The sequence below is a fragment of the Agrilus planipennis genome, unplaced genomic scaffold (genome assembly GCF_000699045.2).
Source record: "Agrilus planipennis isolate EAB-ADULT unplaced genomic scaffold, Apla_2.0 scaffold201, whole genome shotgun sequence".
Lineage (NCBI taxonomy): Eukaryota > Metazoa > Arthropoda > Insecta > Coleoptera > Buprestidae > Agrilus > Agrilus planipennis.
This window is the reverse complement of record NW_020439103.1, coordinates 114,119-141,899: the sequence shown is the minus strand read 5'-3', so window position 1 is coordinate 141,899 and position 27,781 is coordinate 114,119. Positions and strand designations below refer to the sequence as shown.

General features: G+C 35.6%; 1 protein-coding gene across 1 annotated transcript in view; it reads right to left on the bottom strand.

Annotated features, from left to right (window-relative positions):
- Positions 1-27,781, bottom strand: part of LOC108740607 (neurotrimin-like) — an 80,421-nt gene that overhangs the window by 15,007 nt on the left and 37,633 nt on the right. Inside the window, exons 2-3 of the mRNA XM_025977507.1 lie at positions 10,389-10,448; positions 4,489-4,592 (exon numbers count right to left, since the gene is read on the bottom strand). Coding sequence (XP_025833292.1) covers positions 4,489-4,592; positions 10,389-10,448 — 164 coding nt within the window. The remainder of the gene's footprint in view (positions 1-4,488; positions 4,593-10,388; positions 10,449-27,781) is intronic.

The window sequence follows — 27,781 nt, the reverse complement described above, 5'->3', positions numbered from 1 at the left end:
TATCCATCTATTTCAATTAAGTTCTCGTGACATTCATTTCACGTTGTATGCGTCAAAAAAATAAAAACCTCGACTGAAATATGTAAATGCAGAACTAATACCTTCATGTCATAAATCATTCGTTATGGAGCTGAGTGCTTCGCTCTCGTTTTATGCTAACTTCCATATTGAATTTCATGAACAATTGAAATTGTAAATTTTACATTTTTATCATCAGTTTCGTCGTAAGGCAAGTAGAAAGAATCGAAATGTTAAAGTGCCTACATAATGTTTCAGAAAATGAAACACGTAACCGTTGGTTGGAGATGCTTGCTAACGTTTCACTAGTATAAGTGACGAGTTTCTTCAGAAGTCCTTCCATCTTCAATGCTTCTATTAGGAAATTTAAACTGGTTAATTAGTTTATTTTATAACTTTTCATTTAGTTACTGATTTCACTATTTATAATACCTGGCAGGCTACACCTTAAATTATCCCCTGAACTTTGTATTATCAAAAACCGTTGAGTAACGACCGAGTTATAAAGGCAGAATAGATATTGTGTGGCGTCACTGGCACGTTAGGCACGGTAATCAGGAAATACAATGCTAGGGTGGCATCGAACGCCGCCACGGACCGACGTTGTCTATTAGAAGGAAGTGTTATAGAGAAAATAAGTATTCATTGTCGCAAACTGTATAGTGTGACCCATAAAAAGGTATGCAATTCGTCCAATCTAAAAACATAATGGATTTTTTAAAAAAAAAAAAAACAAAAATTACGTAAAAAACGTAATGTATACTTCGTTTACTTTCTGTAGCGATATGACCTTTAGTATATGACCGACGCAAAGTAGAAAAGAACAGCACTAGGTCAGAAAAGGAAGGAGACAACTCTCGGTCAAACTCTTAACCGGCGAGGAGCGTATAATCCATACAATACTGAACGGAAAAATTGACCATTTTATCCACTAAAATTGTATTGCTCAAATGTGCTGTTATTGGTACCAATTACTACTGAAAATATCAACGAGATGTTTATTTATATTTGAACACATATTAAAAGCTTTAACGCTTGTTTTTGAATCGCACTACTATTCATGATTAAATAAAACTTTTGGCAGGTACTGTTTCGAAAAGTATGTTTAATGAAAAAGATTCGAGAGTATAATGAGCTTTTTTCTCCCTAGCAACAATTTTGCCAACGCGCATCCAAGACATTGCAATGTCAAATTGCTAGAGAAATTAATTAAGTATAATAATGATAATATCAGTATCAAAATCTTAACCGAGCGGCATGGCCTAGAGGTTTAGACCATTGCTTAGCATTCGGGGGACGCCGGTTCGATTCCGGGTGCGTCTGCCTTGGTCCCAAGTTTTTCTGTGGTGACCTTGGCACTTAATCAAAATCAGTATCTAAAACCACAACAGAGAACATTCTTATATACTTTGCTAATGTTTGCAGTTTTCATCATTACTGTATATTATTAAACTGCTGTAAATAAATAAATAGTAACAATGCAAATTGTCAAACAATGTTTTCGAAGTATTTGCAGTAGTATTGCAACGAATAAGGTAAATAACGTTGGGCATTTGACGAGAACGTTGAAATAGTCGAGGTGGTAGTATTGTAGTTCGTGAGAAGAATCGGCATGGGTTTTTCTTGTACCCAATAGGGTCGTACGTGCTCTGTATTTCGATTTTATATTTATACGAACGGCATATCAGGGGACATTTCTTGTCTCCTGCACTACGGTAATAGAAAGATGCAGGCAAGTGCACTGTACCTACTAGATTTTTATTTCTATTTGCGGTAAGTATTATTCTGATGAAGAGAATGTATGTAACTATAAGTAGTAGTCAATGAGGGTTGGATGGGTCCGACCAAAAAAGTTACAACCCTCGAGACTTAACAAAAATATCTTCAATTTTAATTTTTTATTAAGCATCTGCTTATTTCATTTGAATATTCATACGAAATATGTTAATAATTGATGTTTCAGTTTTGATATCGTAATTTCCTTTTTTCGGTGGAGGTGCTTGGCATTCTGGCCCTACTTTTAATGCTATTTTCAGGAGGGCAAGTGAAATTCTATTGCTAAAGTGTTTACAAAAGAAATTTGCTTTTTAGTTACCTCTGAATTTATTTATAAATATTTACTGGAATACTGACCACTTCGAATTTCTTTGCTCGATTTTGTTTACGTGCCCATCACGTAGTGATGAGCTATGCTGTGCATTCAGTTCAGCAAGTGTAGATATCCATCTACTTAAATGGACCGAGCGGCATGGCCTAGAGGTCTAGACCATTGCTTAGCATTCGGGACGACGCCGGTTCAATTCCGGGTCCGTCTGCCTTGGTCCAAGTTTTTCTGTGGTTTCCTTGGATCACTTAGGCAAATGCTGGGGCAGTAATATTCCACAGATAATCTTTCACTCTCTTCTGTCTTCATTTCGTCCGTCTCATCTTTCTCACCCGAACCACCACCCACCCATTCCCACGATTCCTGAAAGCAGGCTGAAGAGGGCCTTCCGCCCTACCTTCCGGCATAGCCCGGAGGGACTGCCCGCCCACCAGCATTACTGGCTGGTGTGAATGAAACACCCAAAAGTTTTTTTTTTTTTTTAAATGGACCTTGTTGAGCTTAATGAATTCCAATAAATGTAGCACTGTACTACAGATGGCGCTTGTCGCGCCATTTGTAGGATTTCATAAAACGCGCTGTGTTAAGGCAGCAGGTAGAGTTGGTCTGCGTTCTGTTGAAACTGTCTGCGACGCGCTGATGAGATCCAACAAGATCGAAATCACGATCCGCGTCTGGCAGTTTTGACAGAATACTAACTACTTCGAATTTCTTTGTTAGGTCTTAATCACTATTCTTAATTTTAAGATCAAACATAATGAAAATATGAAAAGTCCTTTTCTAATTTCCAATACCAGAACAAACCGCTGTAGTAGAAAATAGTTAAGACACAGAAAATCTTTTAGAGCTTTTTTCACACGTATCATCCAACTTTTGAAACGGTCCGCGCGTTTTGTGTATAAAATGCCGTAAATGTTTGTAAAGTATTAGATTTCCAAGTGAACATTGAATATGCTGCACGGTGTCGCGATACAACTTTCAACTTATCGTATAAATTTAGGTTCATTCGACACAACAAACATACCTACGGAAAGAGTTTCGAGTAAAAATGTCAGCATGACGTATTAAAGCCGTTACCATTTCGAACTTGAAAACTCAATGTTACTTCTCGTCACGTATCTCGGAAACGAACCATAAAGCGACGGCAAATGTTCCAACAAACGTCTTTTCTTCGATTGCTTTCGAACGGGTCGTGTTTAAAGATATAGATGGACCCATTAATAGAACAATCTCTTTTTTCTGTTAGATTACCCGCTAAGTTTTAATTCCAACTTAAATAAACTGATCAAGGCTTTCGGGTCTAAAGTCCGTGTTGGTTGGAGTTGCTTCCTAACGTTTCGCTAGCACGAATAGCGCACTTCTTCAAAGGTACATCCAGTCTACATTCAGCATCGGAGATGAGAGAATCCCTGAAGAAACTCGCCACTCGTACTAGCAAAACGTTAGGCTAGGATGGGTTAGGTTAGGCAGCAGTCTACATCCAGCATTGGAGATAGGAGAACCCCTGAAGAAACTCGCAACTCTAGCGAAGCGATAGGTTTGGTTAGGTTAGGTTAGGTTACTTAGCAGTTTACATCCAGCATCAAAGATAGGTGAACACCTGAAGGAACTCGCCGCTCGTACTAGCAAAACGTTAGGTCAGGTTAGGTTAGGTAGCAACATCAACCGAGGACCTTTAGATCAGAGTCAGGACAGCATCAGTTCAACACTAGATTAGTCTGGATCGCCGGCTCCCAATTTATCTTTTCTATGAAACCCTTTTTGACTCACCCTTTTTTGAGGGAACCCCACCTGGATAATAAAGTAAACTGAAAAGAGTCTTAACAATAAGACCCTTGACACCTTATTGTGTACATCGTGCACTCAAAAATTTTATGGTACCTATGTATTTAAAATGCACATTATTATTAGTAATAGCATTAAAATTAGGTGTAATATCCGTCAATTGAATTTGAATATTCGGAAAGGCATCCAGTCAAATTCTGAATTTGTTTTTATTGTAGGCCTAAACCGAAAAGCTCGACAGTGATCTGTAAGTCGATAAAAATCGAGAGAGAAACCGTGGTAACCTTCTTTTAGAAAGGATGAATTCTTAATATCGTTCAAATTCTCATTTAGATGAGGATAAACACTGATAAATTGTAAATCCCAATAATTAAAAATTAGCATTCCCCTAATTTTGAATTGTTATTTAAGATTCGATTTTGTGATAAATCAGGCTATAACGTAGTAAGGATGGTCTCTAGAATTCGGTTGATTTTTGAACTGTCCAGTTGTCAGTTAATTTGTCATCCGTCGTCTAGAACGGTTTTTATCGCGTCATGTAATACGGGTCTCCCCCACAAACAAGTTATCCATCAACATACCTTAAACCCTCGCAAGTTGTCCACCACGCATGTTAGCAGGGCGTCACGGCCAACCACTACTGTCACATTCGGAATCTGTTCGGCGAAACGGGGTAGAGCCGATTCTACAAAACAAAAGAGAAAGACTTATATAAATAATTAGGTCAGTCACTATATTTATAAAATTTATTACTCTATAAAATAATTCGAAGTGGTCTGTATTCTGTCGAAACTGCCAGACTCGGATCGCGATTTCGATCTTTTTGGATCTCATCAGCGCGTCGCAGACAGCGGTAAACGTAGTACAGATGGCGTTTACCGCGCCATTTGTGGTATTTTCTAAAACGCGCTGTTAAGACAGCAGGTAAAAGTTGGTCTGTGTTCTGTCGGAGCTGTCTGCGACGCGCTGATGGGATCCAAAATGATGGAAATCGCGATCCGCGTCTGGCAGTTGCGACAGAATACAGACTACTTCAAATTATTTTATTCGATTATGGTAACGTGCCTATCACATTGACATTAGCTACGCTGGGATTCGTTTCAGCAAGTAGATATCCATACAAATGGACCGTGTTGGAGCATACGTAATCCTAAAATGTAGCATCATACTACAGATGGCGTTTACCGCGCCATTTGTGGTATTTTCTTAATACTCCATACTTTGTGGAAGTTTGACCATAGATTATTTGTAGTTTTTCGGCTTAAGACAAATTGTAGAACAATAATCTTAATCCCGAAAGTACTACGTATACAGAGTGTTCCACCTAAGGCGGTTTCGTCCATAACTCTGTTATTATACATTTAATTAAAAAAATAGTTTTATAAAAGTAGTCCGGAATCATATTGTACATATACAGAAAATATTTTCAGGGTCATACAGGGTGTCACATTACTTCTTGACGCTATTTTAAATGTAACACCTTAATTATTTTTGCATTTTTGGTTCCTTTGTTTAATTTTAGGTCGACTTTGTTAACAGTTCCATGTGCCTATATGTACTAGTTTTTGAGGCATTCAACTATTTTTGAAAAGAAATTCAACTATTTTTTAATGAGACTAGATAACATCTAAACCATTACAGTTAAAAACCTGCGGTTTCCACAGTCTGTTGTAGCATGAACTACCGTGTCTTTTTTGTGTACGTTATTCAGAACCGAAAATATCTAAACCTACTTTTGACAATTTTACAAGACCAATAACTTTTTTTTCAAATGAAACGACTCATATTATATCATCGAACGGTATCTTTTAATATGGGTCTTTCTATTTTCATAAAGACAGTTTATTTATTAAATGTATAAAAAACAGAGTTGTGGACGAAACCGCCTTAAGTGGAACATCCTGTATATTCTGCTCGAAAAACTACCCCTAGTTCTTCAGTAGTCGAATGGCAGTTCTGCCCAGGATAATTTGTAAGAAGAGAAGGAGACGTAGAAAAGTCAATAATAATAATTAATCGATTACCTATCTTCGAAATTCGAAAGATTATCGAAAGTGTTTGTCTGAAGCACGACTCTGTATGGATGTGAAACGTGGATGGTGTGAGCTGAGAAAAATAAAAGGTTAAGCTTTTAAGATATGGTGTCATAGGAGAATATTAAAAAGGACCCTATTCACTTTCCATTCAATTTGTTTGTATTATTAGATAAATATGTGCAATTACAAACTTAAAACAATTTTCGATATTCCCAGAATATAAAGCGCATTTTTTTTTTTAAAGAGCTTGCTGTGTTGATCGTCTACATACAAGAAGATCATGCATATGTTTGTTATGGTGGCATTTTGCGGGAATTCAGAGCACGTGCTGCATGCGAGGTTCATTAATATCCATTGATCGTTTCGTGCAGCGCGGAACTTATCTAATTTTAAGCTGTTTTTGAACGGTAACTCGATCATAGCCTCGCTCTCCATTTACCAAGCCGTACTCCATGTGTTAATTTAGGAGCAGGCAAATATTTGTCATGGACGAGGACTTGAATGCTAACAAGTTATGGTCGGAAGCAGGCTGAATGCATTTAGCGCATGTAGGTATACGTTGCTTTCAAAAACTGATGCGCATTTTTAACGAAAACCACACAAATTCATATTGAAAGTTTAAAATGCATGTTCATTTCTAATATCTGCAACCATTTCAAGGAAATAATTGGATTAGAGTTTGAAAATAAAACACTTTGCACCACTTTTCAAGTATCAAAACTAATTTTGCAATAAAATGTTTGCTTTAGTACCAAACGTTCAACATACCAACATTAATGACAGAGAAAAATCTAACCTCTGTCAAATTATAATACGTAAACAGAAAGAGCACTTAAATAAAGGGTCGTAGAACATTCTCTATCCTTCCACTTAATTCGTTCTTATCAGCTACTAGTGTAAAGTCGTCAAGAGTAGAGCGGATGACCGCCTTCAACCTTATTTTTGGAAATCATGTAAATGAGAGGGTGACAGTTAGGAAGGGAGAAATGAAGACTGATGAAAAACGAAACGTTTCTGTGGAGTATGACTGCCCTAGAATTTGACTTAAGTCATTTAGAAACCACAAAAATACGTATCTAACCTGTTGACATGTATATTACTCGTTCTAGATCGCCGATTTCTCGTGTTAAGCTCAGGCATTTTCATCCAGCGGCGAGTACGTTATGAATTTTCTTATTATTGAGAATTTCTTCGAGTAAAGTCAATCGTCCTTTACAAATAGTAAGTAGTTAATGAGCTATTATGTTCCTTTCTATGTAAAATGGTTAATACATGGTGTCCACAGACATTTCGAAATTAAATTCCCTGACTTTTCCAGATTTTCTAGACATCTGATTTGATAATGATAGATAAAACTGTATATATATATACTCTAGAATATTACTTCAAAAACGGGCAATAAGTAAGAAATTTTCATGCACAGTAAATTGGAAATTCCCTGGCATTTCGGGGTTTCCCAGTTTTGTGGCCACCATGTAATAATAGGCACTATAAAGTCGGCGTTTTTGATAGCAGATTTGGCAAATACATCGTTAGATAAGTAACAAGGTCTACTTTCGCTTTAAAACGTATTATACTATGTATTATGTAATATTATTTACGATGTTTGATCTTTTCGGTCTTCTCTATGTACCTACATATATACCTACAATATCGGATTATCGATTAATTCTCAGAGATAATTCTAATTAAACTTAACATCTATGTGTATTAGATGTAGTTATGTTAAGTGCAGGAAAATCCTAGAATGTAATGCTCGCTAACGATGTCCGCAAACGTACGTCTTTAGTTATGTTATTATCTAATAACATAAAACTATTTCAAAAGTAATAACAGTAATATTGATGATGGGAATATTACACGTGATAATATGTAATACTGATTGTGTTCACGTCTTTACATGGGATAATACATTTTCACTGTCTGCAGGTGTCATTAGAAATGTCAGATTCAAAATAGGCTGAGCATAAAGAGCACTCAGTAATTAGTCGCGATATTGAACTTACTACTAACTCTCATGAGTAAACCATCAATACGTCCGACAAACCACTGAGTAACTCATGTAAACTACTCTTAAATACAAAAAACATGATAGGTATGTCAAAAATAAAATAAAATTTGTTTCCTCTGCTTTATCTTTAAAAGTTAGTGTTTAATAAAATAAAATAATGACTTTATCAACTCATAAAGCCTCTAATGTTTGAGAAGATGGTTATTAGTGATATGCAAAATATTCGTCATCACATCATCACAAGACCGTCAGTCTTAAGACTGGTTGGACACGTACCTCCAGTCTTACCTATACTGAGCTAAACTTCGCATTTTCCTAAAACTAGAACAACCTATATCCTTAACTATTTGTGAACAGTAATTTAATCTAGGTCTACCTCTACCCCTCCTAACTGCTATTTCTGCCTTTAATATGTCTCTGACTAGACCTTCATGCCTGAGAAGGCGTCCTACCAACCTATTTCGCCTATTTTTGATTAACATCCATAGAGTCCTCTGTACTCAATGCATTCTAATACCTCTTCACCTTTTCTACCTACGTTATCCTCATCATTCGCCTATAACACCACATATTATCTGGTTAATTTTATTTCTGGCAGATGACTACCATTTGAACGAGTAAACGGTGAATTATCAGTTGTAAAAGATCGGGGTATGTTTTGCTTATTATCTCTTATAACACAAGCTGCATCTGTGATAACTATATTAAAGTCGTCTTCGATTTTTTATACCTCTCTCTCTCTTGCTTTTTGCGTTTCTGCATATATTCCGGTGATCCTTTTGTAATTCGTACATATTCGCGAAATGCGTTTTAAGTTTATCAAGCTTTGTTTGTAGAAGATCTCGGCCGGCGAATATAGATTTTGAGTCATGTAATTGCGCAGTTTGGTCATTCGTGTTTTAATATCCGTTTGTTTGCGCTTGAGTAGATCGAGATAAGCCATTGTTAGTAAAGAGGAATGTATACGAGATGATGAAATATGTACGGTTGGCGATGGTTTGCTAGGAGCTTAGCAAAAAGCAGGCTCCGGTGTCAATGACCAATGTAAAGACGATTGTAGTCCTGGACTCGCTGCTACAGAGCTGGATGATTTTAATCCTTGCTTTGTGGTAATCCTTTCACATGTATCCGGCTCGAAGGACCAAAAATGTTGTCGCCTTGGTTTGACGACTTATATGAATACACTTTTATGAATGGCATAAAAAGCCCCTATAGAGATAAATACTCGATATGTTTAATAATATTTATTAACATTAACGGTTTGAATTCAATGCACAACCCTTAAACCAGTAGACTAATAAACTTCACAAAAATAATGATAGAAATTAACGTAGAATGTAACGGATTGCCTAAAAGAAATCAATTCTGACAATTAAACTTATTTGTATAGGTCTTTAAATTAATGTGTATATTTGTGGCAGAAACTCGTCTATAACTCCTAAAGACTCATTCGTTAAACGTGTCATTTAGTCTCCGTTAGAGGTACAATATATTAACTTTTCGATTTATACGCGGAAATCTTCAGTGTTCTCAAAGGTAAACGCAAATAATGAGTCATTATTGGCAGTCTGTTCGGTGGCGTATTTTCTGCAACATGATTTCAACGTCTGCAAATTGGCAAACAAGTAGAATTTAACCCAAACCCGGTTTCGCCACCCCGGTAAGTGCTGATAATGCATAGTAGTGGTTTGGAGTTATTACGCTTGCATCGATCGGCAATTATTCCTATCCAGCACTAATTATCCAGTAGTACATTTAATTTTCAACCACGAAAGTTTTGTAAACTTGAACATATAGAGCAGGAAGGCCTTTCGTTTATTGACGATAAACTTAACGAAACTTGGCCAACGATTTCTATTTGCGCTTGCTAAGTAGTCAGCGACCTCCTAATTATTTGCCTTTATATTCGTTGCTTTCCACGAGGAGAGATAAAAAATTTGAACGTTATTTCTCTGGAGTTTTTATCTGTTGAATTCTGGACACTTATTGAATTTATTATTGATCGCAGAAGAACCTTTGCGCAGGTATTACTTACTTTCCGGTTTTTGTCGCTACTTTTGACCTTCTAATTTCTAAATCGTGTGACATATTGATTTACTAATGTAAGAGCCAATAAAACAAACAGGAAATTATTATATAGAGAAATAGGAGAAAATATAACTGAATGTTTTCATCAAACAGAATCTTTTTTCTTCTCTTATTTAACAAAATTTTATACTCCGCAAATGCTTGTTTGAAATGAGTAAATAGGGGAATACTGTTGGAAAACTGATGATACTTCAGGACCTTGTATAAATGCATTTTTTTTTTATTTAATTGGATAACAATTGCAAAAATTATATAATAAAATAGAACATAGGGTAAGCGAGCAGAAGCGAGTCGTTTATAACGTACACTACTGCAATATTTAATAAATTATGTAATAAAAACTTACCGTACGTTTCATCCTGAATCACTGAAATTCCATTAGAATCAACATTACGAATTCTTCTCCCTATAACAATGAAACATAAACAATATTTTGAAACAAAAATAAAAGAAGCCGATTCACAAATCATTTCGAATCGTCACGTAAAGAAATACATTTATTTTCATTAGCAAAGATGAAAACGTTTCATTTTTGGAATTAGGACATCATCAGAGTTCTATATTTTCAGCCTGTTTAAAATGATGCTCTTATGAGGTGTCATAAAACGAGTATCTTCTAAAGTAAACTGCTTGCTTGCGACACACGTGTTTTCTTTTTTCAGTCGTCAGGCAACTTCCGTATCAGAGAAGGCTGTTCGATATTCAAAGCAGGTCGATGCTATTATGTCCTCGCACCCCACCTTCTTGATTGATGAGGTTCATCGCGTAATCGGTCTTGAAATTTTAATGTCGGTGAAAGTAAATTGGCTTATAGGGTTTACCATTATCAAATGGAGTACGCAATTTATAAGCTCTCTCTAAGAGACTCTGTATCCATACATGTGTGCCCATGTGTTCGATACAAGAGTGTCAGATAACCATTGATAAAAGACTCGAATATCTGCAGGAAATGCAAAACACGCACAGTTATTAACAAAACGTTATGGTGATGACCCATGAGATTCTAAATTACCTCTACCACAATTTTTCAGCCATCAACCACAGCGCTTACGAGATTAGGATAAAAAATTAACTGATAAGTGTAACGATTCGTAAAATAAAATCGGTATTTTCGCCAGGATGATTTTTAATTATTGAACATTATTCTTCTCATAAAAACGTTAATTAACAGTAGCTAATGAATCGCGAACCAATTAGAAATACACGGATCATTTATAATATGTTTCCATTTTTAAACAAAACAGCAGGCTCAATTGAAAATAATTCTTTATACCTTTCGATCCCATTATGGCCTGCAGTTTGAAATATATATACAACAAATTAAATTTTGTTCAATATTTGGTTAATTAATGAATCTAGCCCCAGCATTAAATTAATAGAATACGTATTACAAACCTCTGAGAAATCATATTTGATAAATTTAATTATCAAGTGCAGATAGGTAATTACAATAGTATTATTTTTATAACTAATTGTAACTAATTTTAGAAGACATTTATAATTGAAAAATAACATTTAAACATTGTAGGAAGTAAATGGGATGTCGTCCAATAAATAAATCGCTTTGTTTTCCGCTACTGTTGAATGAATTTTCACATTAATATTTGTACCATTTTAGTTTACCAAAAATTAAAATACAAGTTGATTTAATAAATAACCCACTTATTATTACTATTTCTTATATGTATGCATTGAACTATGCTCATTAATAGACCACAAGTATGTTTTCAGAGCGAGTCGTAAGTGGGCATTTAAAATTAATGAGCTCTATATCGGTGCCCTTATTGAATCTTCTGTCAAAGGTAACCGTTCACAGCGACGAATTAATTTTTATAGTATGAATATTACCATTTTACGTTATGCAATTTATAATTGAATGAAGACTGGATGCCATCGGAACAAGATGAACTTATAAAGTAAGAGCAATAAATCATTTAATAGCATCTTTATATCGTCGAGTGCTTGCAAAAATCCCAGAAAAGTTTAACGAGAAGGTAGAAGTAATAATAATACAGAGTGGTATTTTTCTTTTAAACATGATATCATTTGAAAATACTCCCTAAAGAATATTAACGCAATAAAACATTAAAGCTAAAGTGGAAAACGTTTTTATGAAAAATATTATCTTGTCAGATAACATACTGGAAATGACATGTGATTACTACTGTTATTATGTCCCTGTCTTTTAATAATGAGCGAAAACGGGTCACCGTCAAAGAACCCCACTCATATTTTTTTTAATGCATTTATCAATTTAACCTTAACGGAAATTGAGTATTGACAGTACAGTTAACAATCTGCATTATACTAATTTATATCTACTAGTTGTTGCTGCATATTTGCAGTGTTAATTCTGTTAACCCTGCATATCATAGGGAAGTAATAGGTAATAAATAATCGAATGAAATTATAATTAATCAACTTGACTATAATATATTTACATATTACCTCGTAAAAACAATTCTAATACTTAATATAATTAGTGTCAAATTATTTCCTCTTTTGGTTGCTGTATTAAAGTCAAAGTTTGTAAAATTTACCAACTAAATGTGTTAATCTAATAATTTTGAGATGTATCATTTTCCAAATAAAGATATCGAATAGATATCACTTAATTTTTTATTGGTTTTTCTTTCTGCCATCTCCGTCATTCGTTTATTGGTGGCTGTTCCGCCGGGAGCTTCGATTTTTCCTATTTTTCCTTATTTTCCCATTCGAATACAGACCGCACGTCAAACCCAATGACGCCAACGCCTGTGACGTCGTATTTTCGCCACATTTTCCGTTACTTTTTCCTACGGTCACACCAATTATTTAGCCATCCTCTGGCGAGACAGCGGCGCGAAATCTATTTGCAAACTGTCATTCTGACACTGTTCCACTCCTTATCAATTCCATTGGCTCGCTCTCCATTACTTTCCAACTTGTGACCTGATCTTGGTTTCTGATGTACCTTTCATTTTCTCAGAACTGCCTCAACACCGAAATAAATNCCATATTGAGAATAGTGTTTATGCTCGTTTACAACAATTTTTCTCCAAAAAAGTTATTAGTTTCTTTAAATAAAAAATTTCTCAAAGTCTGATGCACACACGCCCGTTTGATATACTACTACGTCACACTTGTCTCGCCAGTACAATATGGTGGCACATCAGTACAATATGGCGTCGATTCATGAAGTTATCACACTGGTCAGTATACTGGGTTATATTTTGGAACACACACTGTTCCACTCCTTATCAATTCCATTGGCTCGCTCTCCATTACTTTCCAACTTGTGACCTGATCTTGGTTTCTGATGTACCTTTCATTTTCTCAGAACTGCCTCAACACCGAAATAAATATTTTAAAGTAGTGGTGGAGTGCAACGTTGCCGCGTCGTGACTCAAAAAGACGGACGCGACTTCGGTTGCAACACAGCAATTTGAAATCCGGTCAAATGCCATTGCTATTCAGAAATGGGAAACCGTCATCCAGCGATCGAAATCTAAGATGGGGTGGTTGACGGTCGCGTTTCAATCCGCATATAAGTGTAGGAGGAGGAGAGAGGGGGGTTGTTGTGGAAAGGGATTTGGAATAACAAAGCTTCCCTTCGGAATTGGCAACCGAGTGCCCCGAACTATAATGGCCATTGAGATTGAAATGGACCGTATACCGTGAGGGTCTTTGAAACGCGTTACAGTTCGAATATAACACGCTTCCGAAGGCCCAACGGGATTAAACAAAATGAGTGAAAACATACGTTACACTCACCAGCTTGGCTAGAGAAGAGAACCTTGCCTTTCAACTACCACCACGAGTGCTTCAAAAGAGACACCGATCCATTTTTTTGTGCGGCGAGAAATGAAAGACGAACGCCGAATCGTTCCGCGGTTCAAAGATTGTTTGAAACTTAAACGAGTCTATCAATAGACACTCTGTATGAAACAAAGAGGCTGAAGTACCTGTAGTAATAGAAACACAAACATAAAGTACCATGCAGTAACACAGTTTGTTATGTACTTATATAGATGCATAATGCATACATTATGTACCTCTCACAATATCGTGAAAAAATAGTACAATGAAGGAGCCGATTTTGCCTTTTATTAAGGCTACGTTGTATTAAAATGCAAATTACTTCTAATCGGATAGATTTACAGACTTCGACAAGACAAAATTGTTAAAAAAAAACAGCTTTCCAAATACTTAAATTGTAAAAAATATTAGTAGAAGGATTGATGTAGCTTGTCCTCAGTAACGTATGCAAATCGTGAATTTAAATTTCGGTAATAGTTTTAACAAGACTGCTAAAAGGATAATTGAATTTTTTGGATTGAAGTCTCTAATTTAACTTTTTTGAACCAGGAAATTGTAAAAAAAAAAATTGTACGTAAACCTAAAATGTAGCATCGTACTACAGGTGGCGTTTACCGCACCATTTGTGGTATTTTCTAAAACGCTCTGTTAAGACAACACGTAAAAGTTGGTCTGTGTCCTGTCGTGCTGCCTGCGATGCGCTGATGAGATCCAAAAAGATAGAAATCGCGATCCGCGTCTGGCAGTTTCGACAAAATACAGACCACTTCGAATTATTTTATTTGATTATGGTAACGTGCCTATCACGTTGAGGTGAACTACGCCGGGATTCGTTTCAGCAAGCAGAATATCCACATATTTAAATGGACCTTGTTGGAGCATGCGTAATCCTAAAATGTAGCATCGTACTACAGATGACGTTTACTGCGCCATTTGTCGTATTTTCTAAAAATATTTTTGTTCAAAGTATCATTAAAAATATTAATTGTAACATTTGATTGTTATGACATTTACAACAAACTAAATAAGGCTCTAAAAGTTTGGTAAATTTAAAGTTATTTTAATATTTACGTTGAAAGGTAAATTAGGAATTTTGTTAAAAAGAAAAAGAGTAATTTTAATAAACATGTTCGATGATTTGGGAATATCAGCAAAGTAAATTGCAACGAAAAGCCTTATGTCCCTTATAAAAGAGTAGTCGTGTGAGCTATTGTATTGTAACTATGAACGTTTCTTCGCTGCGTCGAACCTTTGGATTTTTTCTCATTTTCTTCCCTTTGTTCACGACGGGGCCGTCCAAATTTCTCCTTTAATATCTCCGGTCATAAATCTGAACTTCATCAGCCCTATAAGCAGTATTCGGGGGTATAAAAGGTGCCCTTTTAAGGTGGAGGGTTGCCGTCGCGACGCGCTTTGTATTCAACGGAGGCCGCCGAGGCTCGTCTCTTTCTTCGCATACTACCCTCTCTCTTTCATTTAATCGCCCTCAAGCACACCTCTACTGCCTCACTCCTACGCCTACCCTTTTATTAACATATGAAATCCTCGCACGGAGGCAATAAGTCCTTCTGGCTCATAAATGTGAAAACTTAGTAGGTTGTGAGCTCGTGAGGCAACTCGAGAGTCTTCATAAAAATAACTTACCCTAATTAAAGTTGCTGGTGCCGTTTGGTTTTCATCCGTGTCTTGAATTCTCCGGGACAAAAACGAGAATGTCTGCGAGATTCGCGGCTAATTTTCACGCCTCGACGGCAGCTGGCGTGCCGTTCAAAAGAAAAACGACGATAATTTCCAACGCATTCGAGCATAAACGTGAATATTCGGCGGCAATTTCGAAATGCTCATACGGTCACATTATACTCACCGCACGGGATGAAATTCGAGAATTAGCTACTGTACATAACACTTAAAAATGAAATAACACCAATGCCTATAATTGTGTTGTAGCAAAAACACTCCCCTTTATGCTATCTTCTATTATATACACAATGGTACTCAACCTGAAACTTTTATTTACAATGTTGTGCAGGTAAAAAACAAAATTCTGTTGAAACTGCGATTATTATTTCCTTGGGTCTCGTCAGCACGCCGTAAACTGATCTAACAATAACAATACGAACCAAATTTACCTGCTGCCACGTTTTATGAAAGCATGTTGGTACCTGTGGTCATATGGGAGATATGGGTAGTTAATAGTGATTGACCTATAGAGCATTTTCATATTTCAAACAATGTTCTAAAGGATTTTTGAAATGTTTTGTAATATATTGGAATGTTCTCCTTTTATATTTTAATAATATTAACAGTTTTAATATTTACCTACCTGCAAAATTAAAATACTGGTACGCCTGCGAAGAAAAGTAGGGAATGAAGGAATGGTAAAGATAGGAGACGAAAAACTAGAAGGGTTGTGTCGCCTTCAACATAAAGAAATCACTTCTATGCTTGCCAACGGTTAATTTACAAATTCGAAAAAGATTGTTAAAGGTGTGTTTGGATCACGACGCTGTACGGCTATGAATCGTCATGAATCGGCGCCATACTGCTGCTTCGTTCCGAACAATACTTGCCAGTGCGTTGACGTCAAATTGACGCCATATTGAGAATAGTGTTTATGCTCGTTTACAACAATTTTTCTCCAAAAAAGTTATTAGTTTCTTTAAATAAAAAATTTCTCAAAGTCTGATGCACACACGCCCGTTTGATATACTACTACGTCACACTTGTCTCGCCAGTACAATATGGTGGCACACCAGTACAATATGGCGTCGATTCATGAAGTTATCACACTGGTCAGTATACTGGGTTATATTTTGGAACACACACATAGTGTTACAGGCGAATGATGAGGATACAGTGGATAGAGATATTAGAAAAAATAGGAAAACAGAGATCACTATGGAAGTCAATAAGGAATACGTAAGATAGGTTAAGAGGACACTTTTTCATGCATGAAGGGAGAGTTAAAAACACATCAGAAACAAAAGCAGGAGTTGAAAGAAGTAGAGGTAGATTTACATTAGATTACTGTTCACAAATAGTTAAGCATGTGGGATGTTCAAGTTTTAGGGAAATTCGAAGATTAGCTCAGGATACGAAAATACAGAGGTGCGTGATCAACCAGTCTCAAAACTGACGACCTTAGGACGATGATGATTATGACCTGTAATATCTAAATATAATCGTCAATAAAAATCGGTAAATACACACGTATTCAAATAATTTCGTGTATGTTTGGTGAATATAAACATAATCGAATCAACATAACACGCAGATAAATGACTCTGACAGGAGGGCAAATAAGGTGTCTTGGCAGATTGCAGAGTCCATTACACAGCCTTCATTAACTCGTTTCGGATAGTTACTCATGTGTTACTCAGTGTACATCTGAAGATTAATTCGGATAATGACAACGAACTTGCAATCAGAAACAGAAATTGTCTAATAAATATCACTGAATAAAATGGTAAAGGTTTAACTTCCAGCATTGAAGTTGGAAGAACTTCTGAAGAAGGGCGGCAGTCGTGATAGCGTTACGTTAGGAAGCAACCCCAACAGGCGACGGTCTGTAGTCCCGAATCTGGACAACATCAGTTCAATTTCACTGAATATTTTGAACTTCGTTATTGTTTTAATTAATCCAATTTTATGATCTACATTAACATTAATACCACATTGATTAAGAATGGTAAAAATCCGTTTTCCTTTAAGTACATTCTTCTTTTACTGATTAAGTACTTAGTGTTCCAGTTTTGTGAAATAAATGATTAATGTGCTGCTGCTGTTTGCATTCGGTTCGTTTCTTGATAGTCGACAAGCAGCAAAGTGCTCTCTCCGTATAATGGACAAAGAATAACTGTTTTGGTAAGAGTGCCTTTTCCGGCTTACAAAAAGGCTGTAAAGCGACCGGAGAACCATAGAAAGAAACGCACCGCAACCGACACACAAGCCGCTCGCTTTACAATTTCCTTCGCAAACCGATGGCGATGCTTCTCTTTCTATAGTTGATTAATGAAAATGAAAAACGAGCTTCGGAGACCGAAGCGAATAGAATTTTGTGCGGAAATTAATATGCCTGGTTTAGAAACCGCGGGAATCACTAGAATAGGAAGAAGACAGAAGGGAGAGGGATACGTTCACTTGTTAACACAAATGGACTCTTTACAAGTACAAAATTCCTATGATTTCCCGTTCGTCACGTTTCCAACTTGTTTTTCATCATGTCGAACACTAACCGACATAATACGTTTCGGGTGACGTCGAATTTATCTTGTTGGTTCTGCTGCAAACTCGTCCGAAACATCACCATCGTGTTGATAAATTTATGATCGAAAGACTAACACTGAAATTCCTGAATAATTCAGTGAAGCTTAGTTTGGCGCGCAAAACAACAGAATACGTGTCCGTCCAGATTGATCCAAGGAGAAAGCTTGTAGAAAATGTCAAGAGGATCTATTACGTATGTTTAAATAAACCATAACCGTATACAAATTCAAAACCACCAAAAGACATTTTCAACTCTTTAGAAAATCGACGCGTCATGTGTGTCGTTTTCAATGCTGAAATTGTCGGTTGTAACGTCAAAAAACTTGGATTTAACGTCATATGTTTAACGGTGCAAATATAGTGATAATAATAGTGATAAATATAGTAATACTTCGTTTACTTTCTGTAGCTATATGACCTTCAGTTTGACCGGCGCAAAGAAGAAAAGAACAGCACTAGGTCAGAAAAGGAAGGAGACAATTCTTGGCCAAACTCTTAACCGGTTAAGAACGTATAATCCGTACAGTACTGCACGAAAAAATTGACCATTTCATCCACTACAATTGCATTGCTCAAATGTGCTNCCTCTCTCCCTTCCCCCCTCTCCAATCTTCTTCTCTCCACTAACCCTTATCGCGGAGTAGGTTATTAATTATACATTAAAATCAATACACGTTTATAAAATAACTTCAAAATATTTTTTCTTTTGTTTTTGCCCTACCTATTATTAGGGGGATGCTTTTCCTACCCGCGTATCCTCCCCTTGCACCTGCTGTTATGTCCCAGAGTACTAAAACTAGAACGTTAAAAATCCACTACTAGCTAAATTCCAATTTATGTAAAATTCTGTAACTCTATGTTATTAAACTGTTAGTTTATATTGTGAAATAAATAACTGTTAATTGTCAAACAGAACAATATCATATTGTGGAGATGATTCTCTTTCTGCTTACTATTATTAGAAGATTGCATTGGGACCTTTATGTAGGTATCAGTTTTACTATTTACATTCGGTTTCTGAAATTTTGAGCTATTAAGTTTTTGACCTTTTCCGCAGCGAGTTTTTTAGTAATTGCATTTTCTCTCATTTGATTTTCAGCTGAATAGAATATTCGTCGAAATAAAGGTGACTGTGAGTGAATTAGATGCAGGTGAATTCACTCAGAAATTAGCAGTCTGGATGTACGCCAGCTGTCTTCCAATAGTCTTATTTCATCGCAGAATCGGCTCGAAGAAGTCTTTCGCTGACGGTAAGTATCTGAAAGTTTTAATAAATTCACCGACTTATTTTAATGGCAACGAATTTCAATTGTCGCCGAGTTCGGCGGGAACTTCAAACAAATATTCATTTGTGTCAAACCGCCTCGAAAAGCTATAGAATTTTCTCTTTACTCTAACGCGCCAGTAATTGAAATGGATAAATACTTCAGGATACTTCCTGACAGTCAAAAATAACTCTTCTCCATTGTGACACGTAAAATATCAATCAATGTTTATCAAAAAAAAAGGTGGAAGCTGTAGGAATACTTATTCATAAAAAAAAAACGGGAAAGCGAAACCTATGTAGGGTAGCTCTCCCAAAATATCTTTTTCCGAAAGTGTTTGAAAGTTTACATTGTAAGTAATATCAAACATTATTAAGGTGTATTGTCCTATAACGTATTATTATTTCAGGCTTCTACTTCAATGTAATAGAAAAGAATGTCGTTTAAAATATATTAAAAAAATCAGGATTTATGTTGATTNCAAACATTATTAAGGTGTATTGTCCTATAACGTATTATTATTTCAGGCTTCTACTTCAATGTAATAGAAAAGAATGTCGTTTAAAATATATTAAAAAAATCAGGATTTATGTTGATTCTAGGAACTACAGATATGTAAATGTATATTATTAGCATTAGAACTTATTATTATATAGTGAGGGACCCTTTGGTGAAGAAAAATGTTCATATGAATATGAAAAGGTTCTTCTATTTTTATATTAGATTATCCTCTTTTCAAAAAGAACTAAATTAAATTTGAAAAGATAAGAATATTTCTGTCATTCAAGCTGTTCCTCTTCCTCCAGATAAAAAGTGGATTAAGTTGCTCCCATTTCGAACAGCAGCACTCGGAGACTTAGGTTCCCTTAAGGCTCGAATTCTCATCTTTCAAGTTTTTTTTTATGAAAACCACAATATTTTTGTACTGCTTATCTGCAATCTGCAGAAACTTGAATTTCGCGTCACTTTGGCAGGATTTCCCGCGCTTCCTGCAAACGTGAATTTAACAACGGCTTACCAAGTTTCTTATTTTCAAAATATAGAAGTATCGATCGAAAGAAAAATGATCGTCAATTTTAAATACATCTCTGTACCAATTCGAAACCCGTCATAATATAATACATGCTTCAAAAAAAAAAAATAATATTGTCACATTAAATATGTACTTATTATTGACTTGGCGGTGTTTTCCTGGAAGCATTAATGCTCTTTAACTATTATAAGGGTCGTTAACTGTAATAATAATAACGGCAAATCGACTTTCTTCTGGTTGTTTTGTAAAATGCAGGGTTGAATTTCTTAAAAACAAATGATGAATTTTGTCATTTTATTATGTTTTGTCATTCATGCAAGTTTTATTTGAATGCACCTTGTTAATTCGTATTTATCGTTGCAATTGTCCTTCACCGCCAAATCGTAACGCAAGGACTATGAAATCCTATTGGTCGAAGTGATTGTCTTTTCTAGCCTTAGTAGCTGGTTTAACGATATCACCTCTAGAGGGATGAAAATTAATAATTAATAAATCTCAATTTAGACTTGAAATTTGATGGTTTTGAACTTAAAATTCTTTAACCATGCAGTTTATTGGTGCAAAGAGCAGTCCGTTTTATGCACCGATTTAGCCTCATCTAAGCGTCTTGCTAAAAGCATGATATAGTAATATTATTCCTGTTATTGTCCTCTCTAATATACGTCCTCCCTTGGAATCTCGTTGTGCCAATTGGCAGGTAATTTTGCGTTCATTAACGGGACAGTAACAGAGCGTTAATGTCGACATTAAAGGAACAAGAAGGAATCGGTTAGACAGAAGCGACCCATTAATAATTTTAATCAACCCAAATTGAAACGGTTCCCATTTGAAAACCTAAATTAAACCGAGGTGACATTGTCTTTGTCGAAGTTTTCTCTCCCTTCCTGCCCAAAGTTTTCTTTTCGAATGACTAAGCCATTGTTTTTATTCGCGACATCCTGTTCTGGTTCATTGAAGTCGCTCTTCAGATATAGTAATGACTTTGTTCCGTTATTAATTAAGATGAAAGCCTACTCGTCAAAGGAAACTTGGAACAATGTTGGTCCCGCAGCCAAAGATGGGAACAGAGACAAAGAAAGAAAGAGGTAGAGAATGTATAAGAGATAGTCGGAACAATGGCCACGGGTGACAATAATGACGGTGTCCGCGATGGCGAAACAATTGTCGAAAATATACCACAACCGAACGTCGATATATTTGTATTTACCGCCTTTGAACCACAACAAAACTTATTCGGATAGCGAAAGGCTTCCATCCGCAAAGTAACTAAATCCCAAACGACAGCTTTGTTCGAAATAGCAGATTTTGTTTGTGTAATCGAAATAAAACCTGTTGTATGAATAAAATCGTTTACCATACCTCTACAAAAAGCCAGAGCTGTTTATTTCCAAACACTTTGAGTTTCTTCTTTCATGTTTGAAGATAAATGTGCCATATACACCTTCTACCTAGCTTTACATATTAATGCGGGATATTAAGGTAAATAATGAAAACCTTTATTGTGTTGTGAGACACCTGGTAGAAAAGTTTAATTATAAATTTTGGTCAATGTAAGAATTGAGAGGTAAGATATCTAATTATTTCTATCACAAAACAACCCCGACTTTCTCTCACAAAATATAAGGACTACGTCGCGTCGTCTAGTTCAATCTACACGTACTGACAAGAGAACGAATAAATAGGTTACTTAATAGAGGAATGTTAATGATTAAAAGAGAATTGTCAACCCCAGGCCCGCGGGCTTCATTGTGTGCCGCGAACGAATTGTGAACGGTCCGCATGAATCAGTTTTAAAATTCACGCCAATTTGAAAGAGAAATTCAGTATTGCCACCATAAACTATAAAGTATTACTAAACTAAAATTAGATGCTTATTACAATCGTCTAAGAGTAAATTTACAAATTTTTGTTAATCTTTTCATCATTAGCTTCACTAAGACAAGCATTTAGCTGGAACTCAGAGAACTGTTTAATCATTTTGAACTAGAAAACCTTTTTGCAGAAAAAATACCTTCAAATGTCACTTACTACTTCAGAAGATTGATATGAATTCTGGACATTGTTGTTGTTCTAAATTTAGGCGGGTTTCTTAGTACGGAATCTTTAGGCTCAGAGCCTTACTTTTAAAGCGATTTTATTGTTGACATTTCGTCAAAAAACTGTGAACTTGTAATATAGGTACAATGACGCCATGTTGTTCTGATTATACCCATTGGTATTCCGAGCGAAATCTACAGCATGTCCGCGAACTGCTAAAGGTAAAGTTTACTTGTGTTCACAACCCGTTGTTCTGTGTGAAAAGGGACGTCTAATTTGATGCCTTCGGCAAACAGCAAGCTGGACTACTAAACGGAGAATCGAATATGGTAGCACTTCACTTTATCTGCCCTCTACAAATGCTGCACAGCATGTGAAAGTATAAAAAGAAGAGCATGCAGTTATCGTCCACTTGCTCGAAGTGCATTGAAATAAAACTATTTTTAGAAAAGCTCTGATATCTTTTCCAAACAAAAGAAACGCGACATTCTGAATATGTATATACATACGGGCATACATCAACATACATTGTAACTGTATTTCCGAAACAAAAAATTTTGGAGTGAAAGTATATGTTGCTCTAAATCATTTGGTATTATTATCGATGTACCCTTATTCGTTTTCATTAGTTGAATTTTTATAAACATGAAACTATTCCAATAGTATGGAATGAAAGTAAAGGAAAGGAAGAAATCTTTCTCGTTTCTTTTCGTAAATACAAAAACTTCCTCGAGTTACTTATTTACAAAATGGTGAATGCGCCAGGTTGTGATTGCATTACCCTGTTCAACTATGATTATTCCCTACGTTATTTTATGCATATTGTGACAATTTTTGGAAAGCCGCTTTGCTTAGAAGATACAGAGTGATAAATGGTTTTCAACAATAACAATATTTTATTATGTATAAAGCTCTTTTCGGTTTGCTTTTGAAACAGTAGGACTCGAACGTTCCGACCGTTGCACCGCGCAAGCAATGTGCGATGAATCGGTTGAGCGACCCTTCGTTCCACGAACGACCATGCGTTTCGCCTTCGAAATCGTCGGACTTGTGCAAGATGTGTTGAAATTGACTGTCACTAGTAGGGATCGGACTCTACTGACTATACAGATTTGATACTAGAATCACTATTTATATTTGATAAAAGAATGTTATTAGTTAACTCACTAAGCACCATTAAAAAAAATAATTTTAGTTTTAAAGAACATGTTACAAAATTGTCAACAGGTTTGTAGAAAATTGTTTCATTTTTTAAATGTATTTATGTGTAAAATTTAAGGGATTTTCTTTTCATTTTAAAACGAAACGGTCCCGTTTAGACTTGAGTTTTTTTTAGTCTGACACCGATCGGTGACACTTTACAAATAATGAGAAAATCGGCGATGCAGAAAACGAACGTGGAACTTTTGACATCTAGTAAATGAAACTCGAGTAAGCAGATTCTTTACACAATCGGAGTTCCGATTTTCTGTTTTTATTGTTTCTCTTTATGTCTGTTCTTTGTTCCCTGTTTGCGATGAATCGAAACAGAAATGTTGATACAAAACGAAATGCTTGACAGCAGAGCAAATCAAACAAGGATTAAGAGTATATAATAATAACGACCCTTTAACATTATTCGAAACGTTTTATAAAAAGGATTAGAAAACAATACTGCAGTTGCAGTCGTATATAAAAGCATTGCGTAAATCTAAAGGCTGACTGAATCACACCAACAAATCCCAATTTAATTTATCGCGATATATATAATATATGAACCCTCAAAAGATCTAAAAGAAGATTTATTTGGTCAATCATGTTGGTAGAAGAACACTCACTTCCACTCCTTTTATAGTGCAAGTTGCTTTAAAGCGAATTGGTTGGTGGCATCGGTTAATTTAGAAATTCGAAAAAGAAAAAGGAAAAGGTTAGAAGTGTTCGAAATGTGGTGTTACAAGAGAATGATGAGGATACCGTGGATAGGGAAGGTTAGAAATGAAGAGGTATTAGAAAGAATAGGAGAACAGAGGACTCATGCAAAATAGGCGAGATAGGTTAGTAGGACACATTCTCAGGAATGAAGATCTAGTCAGAGACATATTATAGGCAGAAACGGGAATTAGGAGGGGTAAAGGTAGACCTAGATTAGTTAAGGATGTAGGTTGTTCTGGTTTTGGGGAAATGCGAAGATTAGCTCAGGATATGAAAGAGTAGAAGTGCGTGTTCAACCAGCCTTAAGACTAATGACCTTATGATGATGATGGTGGGTGGAAGTTAGGAAGAGACAGGTGAAACGGACGAAATAAAAACATAAGAGAACTGAATTAAAATCTATGGAATACAGTCATTCAAGGAAGAAACAGAGAAACATGGATAACGACAGGGTGACGCTAGATATCACATTAATGTCCTCTCGCATAGACACTAATATTCATTTAAATAGATTAATAACTGACTTGACATGAATTACAATACGATTATTGTTTGTAGCTACTGTTACCGGTTACTGATTTTAATAGTGGAGAAACCGCTATTCCTAATATTACAATAAGAGATTTAAGCGCCTGTGTTTCAAGGCATAATTTATTTTTCATTAGTGTCTAGCATGAGGTTGTACCAGCAGGACATTTTTACAATTTAGCATTTTTATTTGAGTTTAATTTTCGTTGCTGAATAAACAAATACAGTTACAATGAGAGATGCCTGTTTGACTGTAATTGCTACAGCATTTCTGTATTCAATTTTAGTGACTGCTAAGGCGAATGCTTTTCTTTAGCAATTTACTGGATGCACTGTTTTTATTTTGTTGGAAAAGGGGGTTTGACGACGCTCGGTGAGCAAGCGAAGGACAGTAACGATGCCGTCGCGACGCCCAGTAAGAGAGAGAGAGAGAGAAGAAAAGAGCGAAGAAATGCAAATATCCGTTTCTCATGCAACAAAAATATTAAAATGAGTTTAAGGAAACATACAAACTTTGAGTCCCGGGATACAGGGTAAACGGAGGAGAATGTCTACGCTAGAACGCCGCCGTTCGCTTTAAAATAAAGACGAAATCTGCATAATATCGCTTTAACAAGACCATTCCGAAAACTTCTTGCGACTTTAACTTTATTAAAGTTTTTATCAGCCCGGCAATTATTCCGTTTTCTAAGTGAATACAAATCCGTATGCCGATGCCGGCCGGCGGGATGACGTGGGCGAATGTAACGATTAAATTTTGGTGTACTTTGGATAAATCCAAAGACAAAAACCATTCCAAACTAAGTGGTAAGTGTTAGTGAGAATCCATCAAATTAATTTGGTAAAATGTACAATAGCCATCAGTACCGACAAGCGACATCCTTAATTGCAAAAGCACCTTGTCAAACAGTAATCAATTAACAATTAGTAACACATACCACAATTGTCTACGGCGTGCTAATGAAATCCAAAGTGATCGAGATCATGATCCACATCTGACATCTAACCTAGAATGAAGCTATAATTCGTTTTCACTTGCACCCGCTCGTCATTTTTTAGGGGTTCTGTACAGTAAAAGGAAAAAAGAATCCTAGATCTTGTTTTTCTTGTTTCTAATATGTCTCTAACTAGTCTTTCATGCTTGAAAAAGTGTTCTACCAACCTATCTCGCCTTTTTCTTATTGACTTCAACTGATACTTCTAATGCCTCTTCATTTCTAACCTTCTCTATCTACGATATTCTCATCATTCATTTCGAATGCTTATGACCTTTAGTTTTCTGCCGCTCCCACCGTCGACGTTTCGCACCCGTACAAGTATTTTTTAAAAAAATATGAATATCTCTATTTTTAAAAGCTTCATTGTATACATTAATGTGTTAATTGATGATGTTTCTTCCTCTTCTTTTAAGTGTACCTGTAATTAAATTTGACCACTTTTGTTAAAATGTCAACTGTCTTCTTTTCATAATATCCACGATAAATGGAAACAATTGCCAATTTTGTCTTTTTTTTGTCGCTAAAATTAGGAAATATTCTATTGCATGGACCGTATCGTGACACCGCATTAAAGATTGTGTTCAATACCGGAAGGACTAACATGCCGGTTACTTTGAAGTTTTCTTGTTCAATGAAACAGATGAATATAAACAGATAATACTGAGCATTCATTTGTATGGGTAACATTGTCTAAGGCGGTCTTGACTGCAGTTAAACTCAAGCTACAAAGTTTCAACTTCAAAGATTATACATGTGTAAGTACGTATTTGTTTGTATGTATTACATAAACAGTATCCACTTGCTGTTCCTCACACAGAGATTTGGTAATCATACCACTAAAGTGAAAACCCTTCCAAATACATCTAGTAGGCAATATGATCTTGTCATATTTGTAATTTAACACCTAGAAAGGTCATTCTAAAAATTTTCGGGTAAGACAGTTTTTGTCTTCCGCTTCTTGTGTAGTAGCTAAATAATCGCATATTTAAAAAAAATGTGTAATTATGTTTCGGGATAGTTCAAAGTTCTCCAGGACTGCTCCTGAATATGGTCCTAGTTCTGAACATCACCGCCAGTCTCCATTAGCAAGGTCTAGATCGACAAATAACTGACTAATAACTTTATCTGCTATTAAAGACAAGTAAAGTGGCAAAATAAAGCAGTCAAGTAGAAATCTTGGAAGTTATTTTATTAATCACTGTATTTTAATTATAGAATATTTATATGGATTATGTTTAGATTGATTTTTTATTATTGAAATATGCGCTAGACGAACAATAAACAGAAAATATTAAGTTAATTTAAACAGAGAAATACCGAAAATATATGAAATATTTCTTGTTTGTTTATAGGCATGCAATTAACTGTAGTGTCAATTTTCTAATTCATCTTCAACATTCAATTTGTTGACATTCAATCAAATCTTTAGGATTTCAAACAAAAATACGATTTTACCATAACCTTTCGCATTTATTGTACTATTAGGTCATCAATATAATAAGCATTTCTTTTGTGAATAACGAGGATTATTGAAATACCTAAGCAATATTCGATGTCAGGATTGGTGGCTTTGCATTTCAGCCGATTTTGCCCGAGGCCGTAAAGCCGATTGCTCATCTATAATTATAGTATGCCGTGTCGTCCTGCTGTGTACGTCTTTCAGTGTCGCTTTATATTAAATACTTTCAGGTATTATTTAATTCTATTAGCTGTAATTAGTTGATTTCTTCTAATAGGCTTGTGACTTCTGTAATAGTGCTTTAGACGATGCGTTTTATGAACAGTGTGCGTTTGTATAGTATCTAAAATGTTTAATAGAAACAAATAATCAAAGCATGCATGTAATAAATGGTTATTAGTGTATCACTTCTTTGCATTCCTGCATGAAGCTTTGATGACGTCA